Below are 27,500 nucleotides of genomic sequence, written 5' to 3'. Positions count from 1 at the left end.
AGAGAGACGAGAGAGAGAGAGAGAGAGAGAGAGAGAGAGAGAGAGAGAGAGAGAGAGAGAGAGAGAGAGAGAGAGATATCGAATGTTATGAGAACTAAACGGCGAACCAATTGCGCTGATCTGAGTGACTTGAAGTATACAAAATCTGCGGAATAATGCACATAATTCAAAAGAGCAATTTAGTAAGTTATAATCCAATTAAGGCAGTGATAAACACATTAAAGCAAAATAGAAATAGAAAACAATTCGAAGACAAAGTATGAACGAGCTAAAATATTCATTAAAAATAAGAAGAGAAAAAAAAGCTCGTATGTACACAGAAAAGAGATCTTTTACTGACTTACCTCCACCGAAGCAAGAAAACACCATTTTCACTTTATTCTTCAGAGCTTTGAAATGATGTGATTTGTCCAAGCTGCAGTCTATCATCTTAGAGCAAAACCCTTTCACAGTTAAAAACCCTCGTGTTCTCTGCGGGGCGGTGAGTGTATTTCGATTGACGCCCTTCGGGCCGAGTCGCGTATTTCAGTGTGAGCCCTCTTGGGGACAAAAATACATCTGGCTTCTGATTGGTCTGGGTAAAAATGTCACCCAATCAGCGGGTCGCTTTACCTATGAATGACTGCGCAGCTATTTTTATGACAGCGATAAGCTGGTCGGCTGGCTAATATATACAGCAAAACCACAGGCACAAGAGGAGCATGAGAAAATGACTGTGCGGTGCACCTTTCCATGTATTATTGATAGATGTAATTCTATTTTTACATGCACAGAACTAGACAATGACACAGAAAGTAGCCAAAAATAGAGAACAGTTGGTAAATCAGCGGTAAAAGTCAACCAGAAAAGTAAGCCCACAACTGACAGGTGCGTATTCATGACGTTTGTCTGCGACAGAGATAATTATAAACATGCTTTTAGAGAACTAATTATAATTAAACATCTACTTATATATAAAGCCGAGAGCTAAATCTGATTTGTGAGATGATGGTTGAATGAGACTGACATCACTGTCTGCGCCCATATAAGTTTTTTGAGACTGAGATAACAAAAAAGGCCCGGAAATTCACAACCAATGGCTGCGATTATTTAAATGTGTTTTTCTCCGTTTTGGCAACTGCAACGAAAAAAACCCAGATTGAAAGCAACTCATTACATAAAAGAAATTAAGTGACTGAAAAAATTCGTTAAAGAGTGTTGCCGCTCAGTGGGGTAACAAAAGGGGGAGAGAAAAAAGGCAATTGAAACCGTAGTAAATAAGCGGCAACCCGACTGATGTAACAACATAGTAAAAGAAGATTGTTTTGTTCAATGTTTTGGGGCTCAATACGTATCGTCAAATTCGTCGAAAGCGCACCATTGATTTTACTAATACACATGTATTAATCAAGCAAAAAACAAAACAAAAAACACGAATATTGTCGAATTGCTCTTCTGCTTTGATGTAACTCAACCAACTGATTATCCGCTCAAAATAGTTTGTGTAGCTTTTAAAATGTTCACATATTGAGTGAGCAGGGTAGAAAAAGAGTACCGTAATGTTTCCTAAAAAGTCATTTACCGTCTCTCACGTCGCTCAACTTTTAGTGCGTGTGTGTGTGTGTGCATGCCGGTGTAACACGAAATTTTTACTCCACGAAAAATTTACTCCGGAGTAAATATTTCATACGAAATTCTTACTCCGAGTACACTTTTCGTACGAGAAAACTCCCCAAGGCACAAAAAAATTACACCCTCCACGAAATTTTTACTCCCCAATTTTTTAACTTCCAGTAAAAATCTCGTACGCAATAATGGGATGCGGGCGAAGGGATAATGCCAATAAGTGATCTCGCGCACACGAATGTCGCGCTACCCTCCTTCCACCACCAAGACTAACAGGGGACAAGGCGGAGTGCAAATTTCGTACACCTCGCATGGGAAGTTAAATTGCTCGTGTTGGGGTGAAGTAATTTATTCGTTATTTATTCGTCAGGGGAGTAACATTTTTGTACGAAATGTTTTCTCGGAACTCACCTGTCTTGGGGAGTAATTTTCTCGTGCAATGGGGGAGTGCTTTCTTTCGTAAAGGGAGTAACTTGTTCGTACGAAATGTTTACTCCGGAGTAAAAATATCGTGGGAGTAATTTTCTCGTGTTACACCGGTGTGCGCTAATTCACACCGAGAATGTTTCCATCGCATTTTCTGTGAACTAATGCCGAAATCAATATGAAATATGTACATGTTTGAGTCATCTGATCCGAGATCTTTCTAAAGATGCTGCATGATGGGTTTATCTTCATAAAAAGAACTGTTTGCCAGTTCAGGTGAGGTATGTCGCCATGGCAAATATGCAAATCACTCGATTATCCGAATAACTGTAACTGAATTTATAATTTCAGTGACTGTGCGGCATTAACCAAACTCCCTAAAACAGTCATGTTTTTTTGTTGCAAATTATGGTGGGTTGTTTTTCGGTAGGGCCGTTGAAGCACTATTTGCGGATTTAATTTGTTTTATGAAGAAGGGCAGAGAATACTGGAACAAAGTCTTAGGTATGACCCGGCCGGGGTTCGAACCCACGACCTCCCGATCACGGGGCGCGGGACGCCTTACCACTAGGCCAACCGTGCCGGTCAATAATAAAATACATGTAATGAGAATGCACTGGTACAGAGCATTTGAGCAAATGTTCCTTGGACTTCTTATGCTTAAATTTACCATTTAGAGTGCCGTCTTAAATATTACCGACATTCATCCCAGCCAACGAAAGCGGCGTTAATGGTATAAGCTATTTTCTGATCGGAAAAGGCGTATTTTGTTCTTTTTCTTCCATACGCCGCGTAAATGAGTAAGTTGTTTGCGTCGATGACTCGGAAACTGATGCGTGAAAACACGGAAAGCAAGTATGGCTATCGTCACGTTCTCTCCAGAAGGTCCTACGTCACATGATGTGCATCAGCAACGTGCCTTTTTGTGTTCATTGTTGTTTCTTGTTTTATTGACTTCCTTTGTGTTATAGTTTGCTTCACTTGTTAAAAATTAAAAATTAAAAAAATAAAAAGTTGCTGGTGTGATAATTTAGTATCAGTAACAACAGCAATGGACTGTTAAAAAAAAAAAAAAAAAAAAACAGAAAAAAAACCACGAGAACGAAACAATGATTTTGAAGAATTGAGACAAACAAAATCAACCAAGGTTAAAGACAGAAAGAAATGATGGAACATTGAAAAAAATTGAAAACTTCATGCACTTTATGAACAAAATTAATGAGTATTGCATTTTTCGAATGCTATTTGAAATGAAAAGAGGCTGAGTCGACTCAAAATATAATGAATAAATAAATAGATTTTTTTTTCTTTAAATAGAGAAATAGAAATGAATATGTTCAATGAAAATTAAAGTTTTTAGTTCTGGTTCGTTTCCTGGCGGATTGCTAGACTCGGCCAAAACTGAAAATTAAACATTATCTGGGGAAACTGGTAATTTTCACGTGAACATTTTAATTGTGTGCTATTGACTTATGCAAGCCGGCCGCGAAGATGTCTGGGAAGGACATGATGATCGCTCAATCTTGTCCCACCAGTTTCTATAATCTTACAGGAGTTAGTTCTTATTCAGCGTGATTTCACACCTTAATCAGTCGCGGCATCAGTGCCAGCTCTGCTCCTATCTCTTATAGTACATAACTTGTTATCAATGATTTGGCCTGGCCACGCCAACCGTGTTTATAGGTCAGATACAAGCAAAAAATAAACAGTTTTCGATGACTACACTTCACTTATCGCAGCGGGACGCGTGGGTGACGTCAAAGATGGAGTCTGGTGAACAACTTCCTGCGCCAACACTTGGTCACAGGAGTGGACGCACCAAGTGTTTGCTTCCGCGCCAGCATCAGGTTTACATTCAGGCACAGAGACGTGGTGCAGTTTGGGGGTGGGTGCACTGTTGTGCGTTATCATTTTGAGTGGACAAGTTGCGTGTTTAGCACATTTTGTATGTAATGCATCAATTTGGAATGGGGAATTCTCTCTGAAGGTATCTAACTGACTGTCAATAAACTGCTTCGCATCCTTGGCCCTTGGAAATGGCTTTTCTCAGTGATAACTTTAAAGTCGGGGAAAATAAGAGAGAGAGAGAGAGAGAGAGAGAGAGAGAGAGAGAGAGAGAGAGAGAGAGAGAGAGAGAGAGAGAGAGAGAGAGAGAGAGAGAGAGAGAGAGAGAGAGAGAGAGAGAGAGAGAGACCCAAGCGAAGAATAATTGTCTGTTATAACAGAATTGACAGATTCTTCTTTAATAAATCGGTAAATAACAAAAATAAAAGTAACTGTGCACACACACACACACGCCTTTATTGATTCTCTTAAACAAAAAGTTAACGACCACTTTTTCAAACGCATGTCAAACAAAAATGACAACGTTGAACGACTTAATCTTTTCTTTACTGTTTTATTGAACAACCGATGACTGTCTACAGAAAATTACTTTCGAACACTGTTGTAGCACGTGCATTACTGGGTGGGTGTGACCATGTTTGAATTTATTCGGATTTAGTTCTCTTTCCTTGTTTGTATTATGATTGTGTAAGTGTAAAGCGCTCTGGGCTCGTCACCACGAGGTTTACGCGCTATATAAGTAATCGTTATTATTATTATTATTATTATTAGCCCTAGCATGTTTTGTGCAAATTTCATAGGACTTTGAAAAGCTCATTTTTCCACGTGTTTAGCACGGCCGGCACAGAAACACTGCTTGCAAAAAATGTTGCTAGAGCAAGGCTCACTATTCTTTCGTGAATGCCACAAAAAAAAATCAAGTTTCAATTGTTAAAGATTGTGTACATTTTCATGACCGGTCCCGACTTGTTTGGAAGAGTATAGGTCGTTAGTGGAGATTCTCCCCAACCCCGCCCCCACATTTCTTGCACTAAGGCTCAGTGTCACTGAGAATCCTAACCATGCTAATAGAACTGCTCTCACGAATGACAGATCTTTGATCCTGGCGACACCAACACTCACGTACTCTACAGTCTCTGTGAAGGAATGATGTCACACTTCTTCCAATTCACGAACCAGGTCCTTTTTTGACATATCAAGTTCAGCGAGATGAGTTTGGAGCAGAGGTCTCTGGGGCCCCCTCAACATTGAGCAAAAAAAATCTTTCATCAGTGAAATCGTGGGACCTCGCGTAAGTGACTGCGCAAAGTCACTTACGAGGTCCCACGATTTCACCGACGCTATGTACACAGTTCTGTGGCTATCAGTGTTAAATCATTACCAGCTTATATTCATTCCAGTGGATCTGTTTTCTTTCTTATATTTTTTGCTTGTGAAATGGAATACAGAGCACAAAAAAGTAGTTTGTGTATTTTCTGCAGAGGAAAAGTATTAAACAGCTTCATGTCATTCAAGATTGTGTCACAAGGGAAACAACGTTTACTGTACAGCTATTTGTGCATGTAGGCTCGTATCGGCTGGGACACAATAGATTCTGTGTTTGCAGACCATATTAAACAAGAGGCGAAGCCTTCAAGGCTCACGTAAGAAATCGACAAACAGTAACACAAACTCAATCACTCCGTCACACATACACACACACACACACACACACACACACACACACACACAGTAAGCATAGGTGAAACTATGCAAGAAAGCGAGACCCTGGATCTGCCAAGAAGTCTCGGCCCGCTCACAATAACAATGACCGAGACTTTCAGTAATTCCTTTGCGTGACGTCTAACCCTCTTACGTCATAATGTGACGTCTTCAAATAGTTTCTATCACACACGTCGAACACTTTTGACCGAGACTGACGTAATCCATAGACTCGGAAATGTTAAAGTTTCTACCACAGACATACACACATACATACATACGCACGCACGCACGCACGCACAGACAGACAAAGTTTATCATCGCATAGGCTACACTTACGTGAGCCAAAAAACTTGGTCGGCGTTTGCGTTCGTTTTTGTGTTTACTGCTTACCTGCATGTACCATGATCAAATTTCACTAAACACTTTTTTTTTTGGGGGGGGGGGAGACGTCAATTTTAGCAAGTCATATAACGAGAGTAGATACATGCAATGAAAAATACCACCAATATCATGCATTGGTAAAAGGGGGATAACCAAGGAGAGCACTTTCCTGACGATACCATTGCCACATGTGTGCGAGGAGTATATAACTTTGCTTATCAGGTGTTAATTAATAAGGGGACACTATGATTAGATGGAGTTTTAAACTGTTTAAACTGAAAGTTATTTTAGTCTCAAAAAAACATACCAACTCAAGGAATGGATAAACCGAGTTATATCTGCAACTTTGTAGAAATGAAAATTCTTCACTATATGTTCACACACACACACTGTTCCTCTCTATCTCTCAAACTCACGCACCCTCTTTCACACACATACTGAAGTGCACAAAATCAGCACAAAAGTACATTCCAGCAAAATTTATTCACAGCACAGAAAAAGTTTATCGCTTGCCGCCCACGCGGGGAGCCTTGGACTGCACGTTCTTGGCGGCCTTGCCGGATGGCTTGGTGGTCTTGGCAGCCGCTGGCTTGGTGACCTTCTTGGTGACTTCCTTCTGCTTCTGTTTCTCCTTGTACGCTCTGCACACAACAACACAGCAACATTATGCATGGCCAAGAGAACGTTACATACAGATTTTGCTGTAGCATTCTCTCATGGCTTTTACATCACTATTTCACTTAAAGGCACAGTAAGCCTCCCGTAAACCATCACAGATACTGTCAGGCTTTTACACACAGTACAAACGCCCTTTCGTTTAAACTCTCACCGCTTGAGAACATACTAGATGCCATACGTAAAGAGCGAGCAATTTTCAAAGAATTTATTATCGTGGACCGTCCGATCTAACTTTTAAAATCTAGGTAAGAAATTAACAGCTTGTTACACAAACATTCTTAAATCATAAAAGAATTCTTTTTTCATAAAGACAGGAACAGTACAATTCGAAGTTTTGAAAGTTTAAAAAAAGAAAAACCCGGCGACGTGTCACACAAACAGTCTTTCTCATAGCAGACGACAGTTGTGCCTAGTGCCCATTCCTCTGAACAGTCAACCTGCCACCGCTCTAGTTCGTGTGAATCGCAGCCGTTTGTTGTGTTTAGATTCAGTGGTACACAATAAAGTGCTATTGCAGATAAGCTTACAGCGAGTCGCATTGAAATCACAAACTGACGACTGCATTGTAAAACAAGAAGAGCAAACGCTCGATCGAGTCACTTTCGCAGTTCTGAATATTATATGAGGCATCAGATGGACAGGAAGAAATTGCTATTCACAACACAATGAGTCACGTTCACATAAAATTTGAGCCCGGTCACTTTTATAGTTTCCGAGAAAAGCCCAACGTTAAGTTGTGTGTTGCCGAACAGAAAAGGCTAGTTATCTCCCTTGTTTTTCTGATAACGTTCGTAAAAGGCTACAGATGTAAATACTTTGATGTAAAGAATAATCCTACAAAGTTTCAATCACATCCGATGAACTTTGTCAAAGATATAAAATGTCTAATTTTTCCTTTGACGCTGACCTGTGACCTTGAAAAAGGTCAAAGGTCAACGAAACCATCGTTAAAGTGTAGAGGTCATTGGAGGTCACGACTAAACAAAATATGAGCCCGATCGCTTTGATAGTTTCCGAGAAAAGTCCAACGTTAAGGTGGTGTCTACGGACGGCCGGCCGGCCGGACAGACTAACACTGACCGATTACAGTCACTTTTTCTCAAGTGACTCAAAAAGGAAACTGGATCACATGGGTTCGCAATGGCTCAGGGGTAAGATAAACCACGCAAAAATAAATTCTTTGAAAATTGCTCTCTCTATAGAGGGCACCTAGGATGTTCAAAAGCAGTGTGTGTAAATAAAAGGGTGTTTGTACTGTGTGTAAAAGCCTGACAGTATCTGTGATGGTTTACGGGAGGCTTACTGTGCCTTTAACAAACTACTGCTACTTACCATGGGAGATAAAAGCATTCTACAGCTCAAATCATGCATTTGACAATGTTTTGATATCTTGCGCATACCTATGGACACTACATTCCTCAGACTGATCTATATTTTTCAAACTGATCTTGCCAGAGAGAGTACAGCTTTTGTAACCAATGACATAATTATGCGACGATCACCAAAAGTTGCGCACTTGCTTTTCTTCAAAATGAAAACATAAGTACAATACTGAACCTTCAATTTAGTAAACTGACTTGGGTAGGGGAAGCAGTCTGCTGCTGGTACTATCAAGACCCACTGCCGTGACACTGACAGACTGGGGTGGTCCCGGAAGCTTTATTTCTTCATTCATATGTGATATTAATCGGATGGCAAGTGAAGCTTGACATTTGAAGTGGAATCCAAAACATGGAACGCCGTTTTTCAGTATGGTAATGCAGAACAAGAAGGGCAAAGCCCATACGACTCACATGCTTGACCATGACATGACCTTGACCTTCAGGGTCAAGGTCAAATAACTAAACCTAGCACTGACATCATACACTAAGAACTGCTTTACACATTTTTCCTACCAAAACACATGTGACCTTGACCCAAGGTCAAGGTCATCCAAGACAAAGCTGTTAATTCAAGACATAGGAAGTACAATGGTGCTTATTGGCTCTTTCTACCATGAGATATGGTCACTTTTAGTGGTTCACTACCTTTTTTTGGTCACATTTCATAAGGGTCAAAGTGACCTTGACCTTGATCATATGTGACCAAATGTGTCTCATGATGAAAGCATAACATGTGCCCCACATAATTTTTAAGTTTGAAACAGTTATCTTCCATAGTTCAGGGTCAAGGTCACTTCAAAAGATGTATACAATCCAACTTTGAAGAGCTCCTGTGACCTTGACCTTGAAGCAAGGTAAACCAAACTGGTATCAAAAGATGGGGCTTACTTTGCCCAATATATCATATATAGGTGAGGTATTGAATCTCAAAAACTTCAGAGAAAATGGGAAAAATGTGAAAAATAGCTGTTTTTTAGACAACATTTATGGTCAAGATGCTATGTATGTTTTTGGGGCCTTGTCATCATACACCATCTTGCCAAATTTGGTACTGATAGACTGAATAGTGTCCAAGAAATATCCAACGTTAAAGTTTTCCGGAGGACGACTCGGGTGAGTACATAGACTCACTTTTGCTTCGCATGTGAGTCAAAAATGACGACTTCTGAAGCTACAGGGTGCAGAGAAAGGAGACACTCAAATTATTAACTCAAGTAATATTTAAAACTAGATTAGACTGGGTTTTTTTGTAATGAAAACATTCCGAACTGACCCTACTCTTTTCCTCCAGCAACAACAAAACAAGCAAGCAAAACTTGATTTGCAGAAGGGGAGCTTCTCTTCTCATACATCTAGCGGACACAACTGTTCTTGTGCATGTATAGTATAACGATAACCATTCACTGATTCAGCCAGACAACCTTAGTTTAAGCAACCAGTTAAAGGCACAGTAAACCATCACAGATACGGTCAGGCTTTTACACACAGAACAAACACCCGTTCATTTAAACACTCACCGCTTGAGAACATCCTAGGTGCCCTCCGTAAAGAGCGAACAATTGTGACCCTCCACCACGAAATGAGTCACATGTCACCTTTGCATGATATTCATATTTTTACATTTTTCTAAAGAGTTTTTTTATGCTCTATCCAGTGGTGAAAACCGTTTTAGAAAAGAGCGAAAACTGTTTGAGTTATAAGCCTGTGACTAAGGTGACCCTCACACTGTTACTAGACACCCACCGGACTTATATTATGCCTAGCGCAGAACCGCGCGAGGTGACATGCGACTCATTTCGTGGTGGAGGGTCACAATTTTCAAAGAATTTATTTTTGCGTGGTTTATCTTACCCCTGAGCCATCGTGAACCCATGTGATCCAGTTTCCCTTTTCCACAATGTATTCGTCAGTTAGTAATTTGAATGCGACTCGATGTGAGCTTATCTGCAATAGCACGTTTTTATGCACGAAACAAACGGCTGTGGTTCACAAGAACGCAAAAACGCACCACGGTCCAAAAACATTCTTCGGTCCACGGCTATCGCCAGTTTAGAATGAGACCCGAAGGGAAGTAACTCACTTTTGACCTGAGTTCAGGATGGGTCCAAAAAGTGTCCGAGACAATCTGCAAAATTAATTCTTTAACAAGAAGAGCAAACGCTCGATCGAGTCACTTTCGCAGTTCTGAATATTATATGAGGCATCAGATGGACAGGAAGAAATTGCTATTCACAACACAATGAGTCACGTTCACATAAAATTTGAGCCCGGTCACTTTTATAGTTTCCGAGAAAAGCCCAACGTTAAGTTGTGTGTTGCCGAACAGAAAAGGCTAGTTATCTCCCTTGTTTTTCTGATAACGTTCGTAAAAGGCTACAGATGTAAATACTTTGATGTAAAGAATAATCCTACAAAGTTTCAATCACATCCGATGAACTTTGTCAAAGATATAAAATGTCTAATTTTTCCTTTGACGCTGACCTGTGACCTTGAAAAAGGTCAAAGGTCAACGAAACCATCGTTAAAGTGTAGAGGTCATTGGAGGTCACGACTAAACAAAATATGAGCCCGATCGCTTTGATAGTTTCCGAGAAAAGTCCAACGTTAAGGTGGTGTCTACGGCCGGCCGGCCGGACAGACTAACACTGACCGATTACATAGTCACTTTTTCTCAAGTGACTCAAAAATTGCTCGCTTGTTTACGTAGGGCATCTAGGATGTTCCCGTTTGGTGAGCGTTCAAATGGAAGGGTGTTTGTACTGTGTGTAAAAGCCCGACAGTATCTGTTATGGTTTATGGGAGGCTTACTGTGCCTTTAAGTCCACTAACTTGATTAATACCAATACTTTAGTAAAAATAAAAAAAAAAGAGAGAAAGCATCCAAGCTACCAACTCATACCTCTTTTTTTAAAAGAAATTACAAAGGTAAAAATCTTTCCCCTACCTGATGGCCTGCTCTCGCTGGGCTTTGCGGACCTCGGGCTTCTGGTTACGCTTGGCGATGATCTCGCTGAGGGAGACACCAGTGATGGCGCGCTGGAACTTGTGGGTACGCCTGGTGCGCTTCTTCACCACCTCCTCTGTCTGACCCTTCTTGTGCTTGCGTCGGTACAACACTGTCCAGGGGATGTTCCTGGGGTTGCGCTTCATGGCGTGGGAACGCTCGCATTTCTTGCTCAGGAAGTGGAACACCTGCCCAAGGAATGAAATTGGCGAGCATCAGCGGGGTACTGTAAGTTAGTAGTTACAGTAACTGCAAGGTACGTTGATTGACAATGACATGAAGAGTCACCAAAACAATTAACCAACTTCAAACTGCCAACACTTTTATTTTTTATAACAAAATGAACATTTCTTTATTGCATTGGAAAGCTAAGATTAAGAAACCCAGCCACATTTCTAGACTATTTATTTTTGTGTAGCACCCATGGGGAAATTTCCCCCATTGAGGTCTAACGAATGACGTCTCACAACGTGCGTGGTCGTCCTTGGCGGTCAAGAAAGCCGCCGCGATCATTGCGCAGACGACACTTCTAGACCGCCAATATTTTGTGTGCGCATCCCGTGCTCCACATAAATCGGCCGAAAACGAAGCAATTGGGAAACCTGGATACGATTCATTGGTGCCCAAAAAATCCGATTTCGGACAAGTTTGGCCACATGCCAACCCCTGCTGAATATATAAAATCGTACAAAATCAGTCAACCCAAACACATCATTAGAAAGGCAGAACCAGGCCCGTTAACCCTAAACCCGAGGTAAGAGTACTTTCCCAAAAAGTTGAGTGTCTTTTTCAAAAAGTTGGTGTACTTTGCAAGCAAAGCCATGTGGGCTAGGGAAAATGTACGCTTGGGTGCAAACGTGTTTGTGAAAGAATAGCATGTCTTGTAAACACCTTCAGAATTTAACTCCTTCCAATACAACAGGGATAAAACAATTTTATTTACCTGTCAGTTTATAGCATTATAACCCGTGTCTTCCAAACAGATTGATAATGAAAAGATGGAAGTTCGTGAAATAACATCTGCGGTTGACAGTGGCAAGTTCATTTTTACAATCATCTCGGAAAACATTGCTTCAGCACGGACTACAGCCTTTTCTTCTGGCAGGATTTTCTTTGCGGGAATGAACTTCATAATTCCTTGGCAGCCTTCAGCGGATTTCTTTGCAGCAACCTTGTCCAGGTGAGTTTTGGAACTGCAGTGTCGTTCGATGTCATATTTCCCAGCATGGGCAACGGAGAAATCTGATTTACAATACTTGCAGTGTGCATGACTTTCTCCCATAGTAGACTCCACAATTCCTGGCTCTTTCTTATATTTCTCCAAGAAAATCTGCTGCTTCTGCTGTTTAAACTTGGTACAGTCATCCGAAACTGGCACATTTTACCGTTTCATTTTGCCACGATTGTCCAGTCGATCGCACGTGCCAACAACTGAACAAGGTTTCCACAGCTGAAGACTCGCTGTCACAGTTATCTCCCTTCGACCGAAACCGGTATCAGTTGTACCATCCCGTAATCAGCACACCACCAACACCGGAAAACGTATTCTAGACTTTTTATTATGCGTATTTTGTGCGTGTGTCGCGTATGCGTACAAAATACGCCCAAATCGTACCGGTCAACAGGTCTGCAGAACGTTCTTCTTTATTTTGATATACGTTAAATATGTGAGCAGTCTTTGTCAATTTGCTGTAATCGATGATTGAAAACTGCCAAAATGTTCTGTACAAGTATGCTACAGTATCTGACTGTTAGGCAAAAAAAAAAAAATTGTCTGTTTCTGGTCACCCGACCGACCCTAAATTTCGGCGCCGACCCTAAAAATTTTTTTTCCAAACTCAAAAAAATTTTTTTCTTTTTTTTTGTGGTAAAGGACAGGGTGAGAAAATGAACAACAAAAACGTGTGAAAACGAAAGTCCGCTGACGATTTGTAAATGTGTTGAGTGTCTTGTCTCAATGTATAGTGAATCCAGTCTCTTTGCGCGATTTTTAAAGTTAGTTTTATTGGTCTACATTTGGGGTAAAAAAAAAAAATAAAAAAAATAAAAAAATAAAAATCCCGACCTACCGACCCTATTTTTTTTAGCCATGTTACCAGAAACAGACAATTTTTTTTTTTTTGGCCTTATGCATATAGGCTGCTGGTACGTAGAGCTGGTCACTGGTGTGTGTGTTTGTGATGTATCCCGCCGATGAGAATTATTTCTACGTCCATCACATCACAATGTGTCAGAGGCAAAATCTTGTCAACATTTCTACAAAAAACGACTCACTCAAGCAGGGAAGCATGTGTGGCTCAGCAGAACATTGCCTTGATGTTGAATAAGGCCCACTGGCGTGTACTGCTAAAGCTATGTAGTGATATTGGCCGTACGTTTCTGATCCACAGCTGTTTGTTGCTACAGATTTGAGAAAGCAAAGAATAACGTTCGATTGGCTCTGAACAATGTCACAGAATCTAAATTCCTTTTTTTCATGACAAAATTAAAAACTCACCCTTCCGTCAACTTTTACAACGCGTTTCCCGTGGCCAGGGTAGATCTTGAGACCACTATACGAACATAGTTCGACCCTGGAACACAAAATATATATTGATCATTAGCATATGTTTCATACACGACATCCAAGACGTATTTTAAAAATATGAAGCTAAGATGCTTTAGATTAATGACGATGAAATCGAAACAAGCATATCTGATTCTCACTTCATGATGGCGACCGGAAAGAGAGAGACCAATTATGGATTAGGTTCGCAGTTACTGACAATATATGTGCGTAACTTATTTTTATAAAATACATGTATTAAATATTTTACATATTCACATTTAACAAAAGTGGTTAATATTATTTTCAAATTGTTTATTTAATCTTTTTATTGACGGGCTAGAATGCTGTTCACTGCGAAACTATGAAAGCGCGAAAGCTTGAACATGGCCGACAATCTCGAAGGTAAACTATCACTGTGCGATGGCAATTTATCTGTTAGCGTGTTCATACAGCACGTAGATGCTCTATATATTCCATAGACTTACAAATGACTAAATTTAGATATTTCAGTTGTGTTGTGGTTGTGAACCAGAGGGAATGACTTGTGAAAAGATATTGATGTTTTTTTGTAGTAACTAGTACAGTAGAGTGGTAGAAAACGTATGGATGTTGAGTGGCAGAGTGCACAGCCACAGAAGCTTGTATCTAACTTCTAAGTGAAGTGTCCTACTCATTTGACCTTACTGAAGTATGGATATTGTAGGAGTATAACATATGGAAGGTTGCACCATCAATTCGTTCCGTTTCAAGCTTGCTCTCTAGTCTGTCTAAATTGTTTTTTGCACCACATTTTCGAATATTTTGGTAAGTTGGTGAATGCTGGTTTTGTGTTTGTTAATGTTATTTGAAGTCGAAGATTAATAACTTTTCTGAGCCTGAAAAATTTGAGGACAGGGTAAAGAGAATGATTTAGAGAGCTTAAACACAGCAAGTTGGTGGTGCGAACTTCTATTTTTTAGGCTCCTTATCCGTACTACAGTAAGACCAAAGGAGCAAACTACTTCAGTCTACTCACACTTTGATACAAGCACCTGTGCTGTGCACTCAACATTCATACGCTTTATTATAGATGAGCTGTACCCGTTTTTTTCAAAAATCTTCACAATTATTTCCTGGAACGGTCCTTGATGAATAATTATTTCTGTTCCAATTTCCATATCATAAAAATATACACTTATTACATGTGTTTTATCACTCTCACATACAAACACACACGCACGCCTGCAAACATTCATACAAACACTCATGCGCACGCACTTTGAGTTTGACATACCAGACAAAGGGAAAGACAGGCAGATATAAATATCAATCAATCAATCAATCAATGACGCTTATATCGCGCATATTCCGTGGGTACAGTTCTAGGCGCTCTGCAGTGATGCCGTGTGAGATGAAATTTTATACGGCCAGTAATTGCAGCCATTTCGGCGCATATTTACCTTTCACGGCCTATTATTCCAAGTCACACGGGTATAGGTAGACAATTATTAACTGTGCCTAAGCAATTTTGCCAGGAAAGACCCTTTTGTCAATCGTGGGATCTTTAACGTGCACACCCAATGTAGTGTACACGGGGGGAGGGTTCGGACACCGAAGAGAGTCTGCACACAAAGTTGACTCTGAAATAAATTTCCGCCGAACCTGGGATCGAACTCACGCTGACAGCGGCCAACTGAATACAAATCCAGCGCGCTACCAACTGAGCTATATCCCCGCCATATAAATATAAGAAGAAGCAGCAGACACACAGATTAAGAACCATGCAAATACTCTTTCTTCAATGCTTGTTCATACATAAAAACATACGCATTGACATGCACTTATGTGCGCACACAAATACACACACTGTCAAAGTCTCAAACACAGACGCAAAAACGTACAGAGAAAGAAAGGTTCTTGGTTAGCCTCTACTGGGTCTAGTGACCGAGATTTGTCCAGCTGAAGCTTAGAACTCAACAATGACGCTACAAACATCATGACGCAGCGAAAGACAGTGACGTAATAAATTGATGACATAGCAAAGAGACGTGGGCCAAGTTTGGCCAGCCTAGACTGGCAGGATCCTCGATGGCTCATGGGATGTCTACTGTTATTCGCCGTTTTTAACAACTCCTTTCAAGTTGAAAGGAGTCGTTAAAAACAGCGGATAACAGTAGACAAGGTTTGATGTAATTACATGTTTACAGTAGGGATAAAAGTATAGCCAAAGGCAAGACAGACTACTAATGCACCATCAAACAAAAATTGTTTTTTGTGCAGAAGATGATGTGATTGTTGATTGGAGTCGCCAGGGCTTGTGGCGGCTTGATCTTCAGCCATGTCATGCTTCCCTGACCACGCTGGTGGCTGACCACAATTGCATCACCAAGCTTGACACTCTTCAGTTATGCCCTAGGCTTCAGCAGGTATACAAGTGTTGTTCGATGAGCATGAATATATAGTATGAGATTTGTGTTTATGATGATGATTATTATCCATTGTCAGTACCCATTTCCTTGCCTTGTTTTGCTGATTTATTCACTTGCGGCTTCGTGGCAAGCGGCAGAAAATTCCATCAAGATAAGTTTTCGTAACTAATTGTTTGTCTGTGCACTTAAAAGACCGTTGGGTCGACAGATTTGTGACTGTAACGTACTTTTGTCAATAACAAACGTTCCAACAACTTACCTTTCTTGGTTTTTTGATTCTTGATTTACTGAGTTTTTTTGCACATTTTCTTTTTCTTTTCATCTTCCTCTTGTTAGAATAAGCATCACATTTGGGGCAGAGTAAATGCCCCTACTTGATGTTAGTGAAAATACAATGGTGGATGGTATTTAAATGACTGTACTTAAGCAGAGTTGGTCTTCAGACACAGAGCAATTTCTCCCAATCCAGCTTAGAAGTTAGAGCTGTCTTTGTTTTTGCCTATGTTTCAATTTGAATTTGGCTGTGTTTCAGTTGTCGCTGGCTCACAATCGCCTTGTGGACATGAGTGGTTTATCACACCTTCACAACCTGACTGTGCTCAACCTGTCGGCTAACTCCATCTCTGTTACTGAAGGTATACGGTGGAACCCCCCATATAAGACAAAAGACCCCCTGGATTTAAAACAACTCAGATTTTAACCTTGCTTTTTCAGGTTTTCTGTACATTGCCTGAGTAAATTTATAAATTTACCCCAGTTTTAATTTTAAAGAGTCCGTTTGGATTTTTTGAGGTCTCAAAAGGCAAGGGGTACGGTGCTGTGTATATCGATATGATTAAGAGGAAACTATATTGAATATGTTCAGGTTTGCTTCAGTTGTGAATCATGTGTCATGTTCCTAGCTAGTAGCCTAGTAGTGTGTTTCAGTTGGTGCTATCTGCTGTGTTACACACCCACTGGGCCACTTGCCTGCTCCTTCCTCACCACATGCACATGTTATATACATACAGTCAATGTAACATGCAGTTTCACACACACACACACACACCAGGGTTCGACACTAGCGGGGGCGGGGGGCGGAACGCCCCAGAGTTTTGTGTTCCGCCCCAAACATTGCCGATGCTTGGGGCCCACTCCGCCCCAGGATAAATTCCAACAATGACAAACCAAAAATTCTAATGCCAGAGCCAATCACTAAAAATCGCCAGTCAAAGTCGTCACTGAAATTTGCGTTACGATCAATGCCACAGTCAAGAAGAAAAAAACCATTGAAATCGTCGAAGGACAATGCCGCAAGGGAAATAACTCCCAGATTGCGCTCTTTAGCGTGAGAGATAAGTATCGCCTTCAAATGCCAAACGCAAAATGTGGCGACACATCCCTGGTGTAAAAAGACATGGAAATGAAGATGAAGAACAGGGTGGAGAGAAACAAAAAAAGGAGACCGATGCAGCCAAAAGCGCGAAGCGCTGTCGTAATTTCAATGTCAAATGGTTGAAAGAATTTTCCTGGCTTCAGTACGATGAAGAAAAACTGACAATGCATTGCCGCCCGTGCAGATCTTATAGCGGAGAACCACTTGGAAAAAGTGGGGATTCTGAAGGTATATATATACTTAGCATGAATAAGAGTGGGCCCCAGATTTTTGTTTTCCGCCCCAGCAATTTCCATCTCCGGGGCCAGTGTGGCCCCAGGCCAAATAAGTTAGTGTCGACCCCTGCACACACACACACACTTAGCATCATCTGGAGTGCAAAGAAGCTTGATGTCTCATTTGCTGCAATGAAATGTACAATGTACAGCCTTACTCATATGCCCAACAATAAAGCGTTTTGCAGTTGGCCATACTATAGTGTTAGTATTAAGTAGAATATATACAGGGGTGTGCAGATTTAAAAATAAACAACTCACCCACGGGTTAGTAGAATCTCATTTCCAGCTCACCCGGGGAAAAAAAAGGTAACCCACTCCAACTTTTCTTATTTTGTCTTTGAAGTTTCACACACAGAAACATTGGATTATAAACAACGCCATGGTTGTTTTTCAGTGGCCCGAAACAAATTAGGGAGCGCTTTCTCATTGGTCAAAATGTAAAACTAAACTAAGGGATGTAACTCACATCGTTGAAGCAGACGACATTTTCGAACACGATCAATACTTCAGAAAAAGCGCCTTAGAAACATTACTTACTGTTTGGGCTTCGGTTTGGGCTTTGTTTTCATTATGAAAAACAAGGGGAAATGTATTTTGGCCATTCATTTTAGTAAGGAGTTGGCATTTGAAGCTCTATCTTGAGTTTTGTTTGTGAAATTTTTAGCTAACCCACGGGAATGCTACTCAAAGACCTCAGCTAACCCGGTCAATTTTTAACTCCCCCCGGGTCACGGGTTAGTGGATTTGCACACCCCTGATATAGATGTGAATGACTATTCTATTACAGTATACTTAACCAAACTCTGCATGCGATCTCCAAGAAAAGAGTTTCTGAGACTGTAATTATAGTCTTCTCAGCCAAAATATCTTTTTTGCAATTTCAGTGCAGTACGCTCAAGTTCTGTGTTTAGTAAACGCCTATCTTTTTATTTATTTATTTATTTACGAGGATTTATGTCGCGCACATATCTCACCACACAAGGCGACTCAAGGCGCATGTTACCTATTAATGCCGTGTGAGATCTTTTTGCCTTGGAACTTGTATGTTTTAATCTTAAGTTGGTTTCAATGTGTTTCATTTGATGAACTGTTTCAGGTCTGGATTCTCTGTCACAGCTGTCATGGGTTGATCTGTCCAGCAACGATATAAAGGTACAATTCTTGTTCTGTCTTGCCTTGGCTGTGCTCAGTACTTGTGTAACTTGGAAAATAAGTCACTCATGGTTTGGGTTGTGGTTGATCACAGTGAATAAACTGTACCATTCTATTTTCGAAAAGTTAGTGGGTAGGCAGAGTTTTTGTGTGTGTAAGCGTGCATGCACTTTTTTTAAACTGAAAAAAAGTCAGATTACTGAGGCACACAATTAAAGGGAGATAATCACGTTCGTGGAGCACATCTAACTAGACCTGCAGTGCATATGCCTCGAATGAGAAAACAAATATAGTCAGTTTGGCGAAGTCAGATAAAGAACATTTGTTTTGATGAAGTTTCTGTTTGCATTTTTCTTCACAGGACATGGAGGGGTTTTCATCTTGCTTGAAGCTGCACCATCTAGATCTGTCTGACAACAACATCTCTGAACTCTCAGACCTTCACTCCCTCACCATACTCACAGTGAGTACTGGCTCTGCACAAGAGCTTTCTGTTTGTAAATGGTTGATTAGTATGTTATTACATGGGTGTTACTCTTCCGGCTTTTGCCGGATTTCCGGTTTTTGAACAAATCTGAAACCGGAAATTCCGGTTTTCCGGGTTTTCAAAAAAAAAAACAAAAAAAAAAGCTTCGTTTCGCTAAGTTGAAATAACGAGCAGCGGTTCCGATCCGACTTTTGACACCGGTTCGCGTGCTTTCTCGGTTCGCTCCCTTGGATTTGCCGCCATCTTGCTTATTATGATTTGGTTTCGTCGGTGTCCAGAAACTTTCTTTCCAACTTGAGCATTTTGGACCCCTGCCTTTCAGGTTTTTGACTCACATGCGAAGCAAAAGTGAGTCTATGTACTCACCCGAGTCGTCTGTCCGTCCGTCCGTCCGTCCGTCCATCCGTCCGTCCGTCCGGACGTCCGGACGTCCGGACGTCCGTCCGGAAAACTTTAACGTTGGATATTTCTTGGACACTATTCAGTCTATCAGTACCAAATTTGGCAAGATGGTGTATGATGACAAGGCCCCAAAAAACATACATAGCATCTTGACCTTGCTTCAAGGTCAAGGTCGCAGGGGCCATAAATGTTGCCTAAAAAACAGCTATTTTTCACATTTTTCCCATTTTCTCTGAAGTTTTTGAGATTCAATACCTCACCTATATATGATATATAGGGCAAAGTAAGCCCCATCTTTTGATACCAGTTTGGTGTACCTTGCTTCAAGGTCAAGGTCACAGGAGCTCTTCAAAGTTGGATTGTATACATATTTTGAAGTGACCTTGACCCTGAACTATGGAAGATAACTGTTTCAAACTTAAAAATTATGTGGGGCACATGTTATGCTTTCATCATGAGACACATTTGGTCACATATGATCAAGGTCAAGGTCACTTTGACCCTTATGAAATGTGACCAAAATAAGGTAGTGAACCACTAAAAGTGACCATATCTCATGGTAGAAAGAGCCAATAAGCACCATTGTACTTCCTATGTCTTGAATTAACAGCTTTGTGTTGCAATACCTTGGATGACCTTGACCTTGGGTCAAGGTCACATGTATTTTGGTAGGAAAAATGTGTAAAGCAGTTCTTAGTGTATGATGTCATTGCTAGGTTTAGTTAAGGTCAAGGTCAAGCATGTGAGTCGTATGGGCTTTGCCCTTCTTGTTTTATTTTTCCCAGTAACACCCATGTTATTATGATTTCTTTGTGCTTATTTTCATTAGCTGAACGGATATGCCATCACTGGTGATTTTTTTATAGGGAATGCTGGTGTAACAAGTGTATTATTAATAGAGCACTTACTGATGTAGCTTTGAAGACAGCATACCCATCATACTACTTTGATGTAAAAGTATGCCTGGAACTTGTACAGTAAAGTGAGCAGTGAGTGTGAATTAAAATTGAATAATTCAGAAGGTGGTCTCAGACAGTGTCAATGTGTAAGAATAGTTTTTGTTTTAATCTTACAGGGATGGCCAAATCTCAAAATTTTAACTCACCAGCCGGGCGAGTAACTTCCAGAAAGTCACTAGCCCGGCAGAAATTTCGCTGGCCCGGTACATACCACAGTTGATCTGCAGTGTTTATATGGCTTTAAAACCCGATATTACAACCAAAAGGGTCGCATTTGACCAGAATTTTCGTTGGCCAGCCGGGCGAGTTGCCAGGCGGTTTCTACCAGCCCGGCAGATTTTTTACTCGCCTGTGGCGACCGGGCGGATGATTTGGCCATCCCTGTCTTATAACTTTCTGTTACATGTACAACTTTTCTTTCAGACACTGTTGCTCCATGGAAATGCCTTGTCAGACCTAACAACCGCTCCACACTGTCTGCCAAACTCTCTGCGAACTCTATCACTGGAAACCAACTACATTGAGGACCTCACACAGGTACATCATTACTACCCTGTTATTTTCCGGCACGGTTGGCCTAGTGGTAAGGTGTCCGCTCCGTGATCGGGAGGTCGTGGGTTCGAACCCCGGCCGGGTCATACCTAAGACTTTAAAATTGGCAATCTAGTGGCTGCTCCGCCTGGCGTCTGGCATTATGGGGTTAGTGCTAGGACTGGTTGGTCCGATGTCAGAATAATGTGACTGGGTGAGACACGAAGCCTGTGCTGCCACTTCTGTCTTGTGTGTGGCGCACGTTATATGTCAAAGCAGCGCCGCCCTGATATGGCCCTTCGTGGTCGGCTGGGCGTTAAGCAAACAAACAAACAAACAAACCCTGTTATTTATCAAAAGATAAGTGGAGTTTAAAAAGACACAGTAAACGGAGCTGTTGCTGAAATTTGCCAAAATGGTCATAAAAGTCAAGCAATTATCCAGAAGCTTTTGGCAGCCTTTAATGCCGAAAAGACCGCGCAAAGGTTTTGGGGATTTGAAATTAGCTTCACCCGCTCAGGGTTTTGCTGACTGTCGACTGGAATCGAGTAAATGAGAGAGATATTGTCAGGTATGCGTTTTGAAGTGAGAGATGTGGCGTGCTGTAGTACTGTGGAACTGGAGCATTTTGACGATAGTCCTGAATTTACCTGTGGAAGTGATGTCACGTAGTAAAAAGAAAGCGACCGTTTGAGATTCACTCAATCGAACCATGGACCTCACATGTGGCTAAAACAGGCTATTGCCAGCTATTCTGATTACCATTCTCCATGCTTTGTCATTACCATTTCAGCATTTTCACAGTATTTATCTATTAAGAGTTTCTTGATTGTCTTTTAGGGGAAGAGTAGCAGATGAAAATCTTCAAAAAGAAATAAACAGACAGAGAGAAGAAACCTAAAATACTGGATTCTTGTAAGGAATACATGTAGTTATGGAGATTACTGGTCTACCAGTACCAGCATCTATTATATATATTATAGGAAAAGGGACAAGCAGAACTGACTGAAAATCTGGGATTTATTACTGTAGTTATGTATATATATGTATTGCTGCCCTACATGTCAACCAGCATAACGGGCAGTAAGTAAGTTATATATGTATTAGTACAGCTATTGAAAAGGTTGGTCAGTTGAGCGGTGTCTTAATAGGTTATGTTGACATGATACCGTATTGGGGACATGCTTCCACATAACCTGCTTTATTTCATTTTATTTTATGTACAAAACTTGTGAGAAAAAAAAGTGTTGTTCTCCTGTTGTTGTTTTAAAAGGTAAAATCATCAAAGTAAAGTCATCATTTTCTGTACTGCTGTAAAACTGTGACGGTACATGCACCAAATACTGAAATAGCGTGAGTTACAGTGTCAATGTCCCACTGTGGGGGTCTGGTATTGTAGATTGAATTGCTCAAATCACGACTGTGTGCAGGTGACCAACTTGTGCTTCTTGTCAGAAATTCTGCAGCTGTCCATCGCTGACAACCCCTGTGTCCAGATGACGGCCCATAAAGAATATCCTTTGACCTTTTTATGCTGTAGTGTTTGTCGGTAAATAGAGAAGATCCGACGACAGACATGGTTAATGATTCCATACTTTAACTCATTCATTTTGCAGTAAGCCTGGTGACTTGTGGCTTCGATAAACATAAACCTAAAAAGAAAGCAAGAACAAATTCTGTTTGAACCCATAATCAGACAATTAAGTCACATTTTATTGTGCTGTATTGTATTGTAACAGATACACGATCTCTCAGAAATGGCATTTGGATCCCCATATGGTAGGAATGGAAAAATGGTCGCATAGCCATTTGTGCCAACATTTTGCAAAAGAAAAAGAAAGTAGGAGACATGACAGTTATTAATCAGGCTGGGATGTGGAAGCAACGTTTTAAAGACATTATTATGATTATTAGGCTATATTTTCTTGTCGGTGTATTTGGTGTCTGTTCACAGATGGGTGAGTGACTAAAGTGGTGAATCTTCCATTTTGGTGAATAATGGTGGTGGTGAACTTATGAATCCTTTCCTTCACAGCCTAGTTTACCTCTGGTTTTTCTCATCACACAGCGAGCAGTTTTGAACATCACTTTGAAACCCCTTTTTCTAAGAAAAAAAACCGGCTTTGTGTACTGAATTGAAAAAATATAGATATGAAGAAACTTGATGACAGATGTAAGATACACTCCCTGGTCATCAAATTTCTACATATTAATTTTTTTTTTTCAATTCAGTACACACAGCCGTTTTTAATTTTTTTTAAATTTCTGTTCCTTAACCTCCACACAGGATTTGATTATCGCCCGTACATTCTGTGCTGCTGTCCTTCTCTTCAAGTCTTGGATGGCTATGTTCTCAACGACTCTGAAAGGTGAGGGTGAAAGAGAGAGAAAGTAGATAAAGCAACAGGGACACAGAGATGTGCTGAGACACACACACAAGGACAGACATTTGCTTTGACAGACATGAACTTACACACAAAAACAAATGGATTCACACACACACACACACACACACACACACACACACACACACACACACACACACACACACACACACACACACACACACACACACATGCCAACACACATACAACACACATTAACACACACACACTAACACACACACACTAAAACCAAACACACACACCAAGAAATCAATGCATGTATATATATGTGCACACCTTCATTGCTTCAATACAAATATTTTGTAGAGGTTACCTCCCTTTGTAGGGAAATGGAGAGGCTTGCATGTAATGAACACAAATGTAATTATTGTTTCTCAATTCTGGGTGTTTACAGACAACAAGCACAGTGGTTATACCAGCAAGGCTACATCCACCACATCTTACCCGGTCAGCATCTGCTGATGGTGCGATATCTAGCCACTGTCTGCCCCCTCACATTACTTCCACAGGTACGGCTGCGTCAATATGTGTTGGTGTGTGTGTACCCGCCTGTTACTGGTCACCCATCTGTGGTTGCCTGGCTGTGTGTCTGTTGGCCTTTCTGTCTGTAACTTTGTTGTTTGAATTATTTATTTATTTTGTATAAGTAGGCCTGCTGGTCCAAGATATGCCTGAATTCTGCTGGCTGACTGTCAGATTTTTCTTATTTCTCTGCCTGTCTGTGTTGATTGTTTTTCTTATGATCGTTTTATGTGTCTGGTTGTGGACATTACCTTCTGGTATAAGTTGTAACAGTGTTTTGTCAGTGTTTTTTCTTCTTCTTATGATCGTTTTATGTGTCTGGTTGTGGACATTACCTTCTGGTATAAGTTGTAACAGTGTTTTGTCAGTGTTTTTTCTTCTTCTTATGATCGGTTTATGTGTCTGCTTGGGGACATTACCTTCTGGTATAAGTTGTAACAGTGTTTTGTCAGTGTTTTTTCTTCTTCTTATGATCGTTTTATGTGTCTGCTTGGGGACATTACCTTCTGGTATAAGTTGTAACAGTGTTTTGTCAGTGTTTTTTCTTCTTCTTATGATCGTTTTATGTGTCTGCTTGGGGAAGTTATCTTCTGGTACAAGATTGTAATGTTCAGTGTTTTGTCAGTCTTTCTGTTTTAGCTTTTTGCGAGTTTGACAGTGATTAGCTTGGTCTGTGTGGTGTGTGTATCTGTTTGTCTGTCTGTCTGTCTGTCTGCCTGTCTGTCCGTCTGTATCAGTGTGCTTGATCGAACTTGTACTTGTACTTGTAAGGTCCTCCCTCTTTAGCTCTAATTAATCCGACTACAAATGCAATACTTCTCAGGTTATTGATTGTGAAGAGAATTTTTTGCGTCTCTTACCTGGCACCTACAGGTCTGTGTTTTTTCAGGCACTCCTAGCGGTTTGTGCGTGACACATATATTCTGCATAGCTGCATGCTAAGAAATCAGCTTTGTTCATGAGGGGTTCATCAATACCATGGGAGTGTGGTGTGTGACGATAGTACTTTGCACTACCTAGCCCTGTTGCTGAGACTAAAGAAACAAAATCAATGGCCTTCATATCAGGAGTGTCTACCACTCCCTGGAATTGTTTTCTAATCTTCTTGGTGATACATGTACAGTAGCATAGCCTTTTTATTGAGAATCTGATGTTGATGTTTCAATTAAAATTTGGTGTTACTGTATTCTGTTATGCATCAGTCCTTATGCTTATAATCGAGTTGGCTGAACAAGTCACACAAAAAATACATAGGCAGTCAGACAGAAAGACACAGACAGAAAGACTTGCAGATATAAGCAGACAACCAGAAGGGCATACTGTCTCTGTCTGTCTGTCTCTCTATCTCTCACACATACATGCATGCATATATACATATACATGCACGCACACACGCACGCACGCACGCATGCACGCACACACACATACATACATACATACACACACACACACACACACATACACATACACATTGAGGCAGAGTGGCTTTCATACAGACTTTATTACTACTGCTGGAAGTAATACAATAATACACTTCAGTGTGAGAATGAGATGAATGGTTGTCAGATTAGTTTTGCAGCATACCTGTGAAACACTTGAGATGGGGTATCGCAAACACTTGAACAGGTGTGGTGGATTGAGAGATTCTCCACATGTACTTGAAGTTGCATGTCACCAGATTTTCATTGTGGGATCCATATTTTTACGAGTGTATGCATCAAATTTTCACAGACCCTTGTGTGGGTTAAAGGTGGACTTGAGATAGTCCATAGATGTAAAAGGTATGCGCCACAGTAGTTAAGTCTGTGTCAGTGTGTGTTACAACATGTATGTTCACATTATATGGGCCATAATTATTTCCTTGGTATGGTTTTTTTCAGATTTTCACAGACATATGTGCAGGGTTAAAGTGGATTGAAGATTATTTGTATACAGTAGTACTTTTGCATGCATGTTAAGTTATGAGCCATATTTCTTTTGTAAGTGCATCAGCTATTGAATTGACAGACATTTGTGCAGGTTAAGAGTGGATTGTAGTCATTTTTCGTGGTGTTTGTTCAAGTTACTTAAAGGGCACGATCAATTAATTTTATATTTTAAAAAATAAATAAATCCCTGCGCTTAGACCTGCACCCACGGAATACGCGCGATATAAGCCTCATATTGATTGATTGATTGATTGAATTTTATAGGTGCGTGTGTCTGATCTTTGCTGTCCTTTTTCAAGGTTTTCATGGAATATATCCTGTCTTGTGGTGTAAGTGACAAGGACTTAAGCATGCAGGAAAGTTTTCACAGATAAAGAATCAATCAGGAACCGACAAGGAATAAGATGAAATTGTTTTTAAATCAATTTCGGAAAGTTAATTTTGATCATAATTTTTATATTTTTAATTTTCAGAACTTGTTTTTAATCCAAATATAACATATTTATATGTTTTTGGAATCAGAACATGATAAAGAATAAGATGAACGTAAATTTGGATCGTTTTATAAAAAAATGTCATTAATTAATTTTTAAGCCACCAAGCTGAAATGCAATACTGAAGTCCGGCCTTCGTCGAAGATTGCTTGGCCAAAATTTCAATCAATTTGATTGAAAAATGAGGGTGTGACAGTGCCGCCTCAACTTTTACAAAAAGCCGGATATGACGTCATCAAAGACATTTATCGAAAAAAAGAAAAAAACATCCGGGGATATCATTCCCAGGAACTCTCATGGAAAATTTCATAAAGATTGGTCCAGTAGTTTAGTCTGAATCGCTCTACACACACACACGCACAGACACAGACACACACACACACACACACACACACACACACACACACATACACCACACCCTTGTCTCGATTCCCCCCTACGTTAAAACATTTAGTCAAAACTTGACTAAATGTAAAAAAGGCAAGGTCTTAAAAAGGAATGGAATTGTTTATTTGTGGTTTTTTTTACTGCTCCAGGAATGAGAACTGTCTGTTGGCATTGTCTCTTCTTACTCCAGGGTTCCCTTGAAATTTGCCTCATGTCCGGACCTGTGTGTCTGAAATGGTGTCAAGGCTCTTCGTTTTGGGGTGTTGGAGAAAAACTTTGTACCGTTTTATGGACGGATCGGATGTCCATTTTGTGATCGCTTCCGTATTGCTGTGTGAGTGTGTCTGTGTGTGGGTGGGGGATGGGGTGGGCGGAGCGATTGCGTTTGTGTGTGTGTGTGTGTGTGTGTGTGTGTGTGTGTGTGTGTGTGTGTGTGTGTGTGTGTGTGTGTGTGTGTGTGTCCGAGTCCGAGTAAGGTGGGTGTTCGTGCAAGCGAGCATGTTTATTTGTGTGTGTGTGTGTGTGTGTGTGTGTGTGTGTGTGTGTCCGAGTAAGGTGCGTGTTCGTGCAAGCGAGCATGTGTGTGTGTGTCTGTGTGT

General features: G+C 40.6%; 3 protein-coding genes across 3 annotated transcripts in view; 1 reads left to right on the top strand and 2 right to left on the bottom strand.

Annotated features, from left to right (window-relative positions):
* LOC138962107 (ras-like GTP-binding protein rhoA) overlaps positions 1-507 on the bottom strand; it is a 9,537-nt gene extending 9,030 nt beyond the window's left edge. Inside the window, exon 1 of the mRNA XM_070333828.1 lies at positions 345-507. Within this exon, the coding sequence (XP_070189929.1) occupies positions 345-429 (85 nt within the window). The 5' untranslated portion in view covers positions 430-507. The remainder of the gene's footprint in view (positions 1-344) is intronic.
* A 5,918-nt stretch (positions 508-6,425) lies between these two features.
* On the bottom strand, positions 6,426-13,798 carry LOC138962106 (large ribosomal subunit protein eL24-like). Its single transcript, XM_070333827.1, has 4 exons — positions 13,732-13,798; positions 13,523-13,598; positions 10,966-11,213; positions 6,426-6,602 (listed from the first exon to the last, which is right to left on the bottom strand). Exons 1-4 carry the CDS (start codon positions 13,734-13,736, stop codon positions 6,464-6,466), a joined length of 468 nt encoding a protein of 155 aa, XP_070189928.1. The 5' UTR covers positions 13,737-13,798; the 3' UTR covers positions 6,426-6,463.
* A 158-nt stretch (positions 13,799-13,956) lies between these two features.
* LOC138961164 (centrosomal protein of 97 kDa-like) lies at positions 13,957-25,399 on the top strand. The gene is made up of 10 exons (XM_070332764.1): positions 13,957-13,975; positions 15,833-15,978; positions 16,514-16,616; positions 18,731-18,786; positions 19,148-19,249; positions 21,058-21,171; positions 22,596-22,679; positions 23,452-23,534; positions 23,965-24,079; positions 24,982-25,399. The coding sequence occupies exons 1-10, from the start codon at positions 13,957-13,959 to the stop codon at positions 25,003-25,005; spliced, it is 846 nt and encodes a 281-aa protein (XP_070188865.1). The 3' UTR covers positions 25,006-25,399.
* Positions 25,400-27,500: the final 2,101 nt, after the last annotated feature.

Source organism: Littorina saxatilis, linkage group LG3, assembly GCF_037325665.1.
Source record: "Littorina saxatilis isolate snail1 linkage group LG3, US_GU_Lsax_2.0, whole genome shotgun sequence".
NCBI classification, from domain to species: Eukaryota; Metazoa; Mollusca; class Gastropoda; order Littorinimorpha; family Littorinidae; genus Littorina; species Littorina saxatilis.
This window is presented reverse-complemented; position numbering and strand designations above follow the sequence as displayed.

Bases quoted from the DNA above. Each gene is read 5' to 3' on its own strand.
- LOC138962106 (XM_070333827.1), bottom strand. The intron at 11,214-13,522 runs GTGAGTTTTTAA...TTCCTTGGGCAG, and splicing joins TTGTAAAAGTTGACGGAAGG to GTGTTCCACTTCCTGAGCAA. The intron at 6,603-10,965 runs GTAGGGGAAAGA...TGTTGTGTGCAG, and splicing joins CAGCGAGAGCAGGCCATCAG to AGCGTACAAGGAGAAACAGA.
- LOC138961164 (XM_070332764.1), top strand. The intron at 16,617-18,730 runs GTATACGGTGGA...GAACTGTTTCAG, and splicing joins CTCCATCTCTGTTACTGAAG to GTCTGGATTCTCTGTCACAG. The intron at 22,680-23,451 runs TATCCTTTGACC...AACCTCCACACA, and splicing joins AGATGACGGCCCATAAAGAA to GGATTTGATTATCGCCCGTA.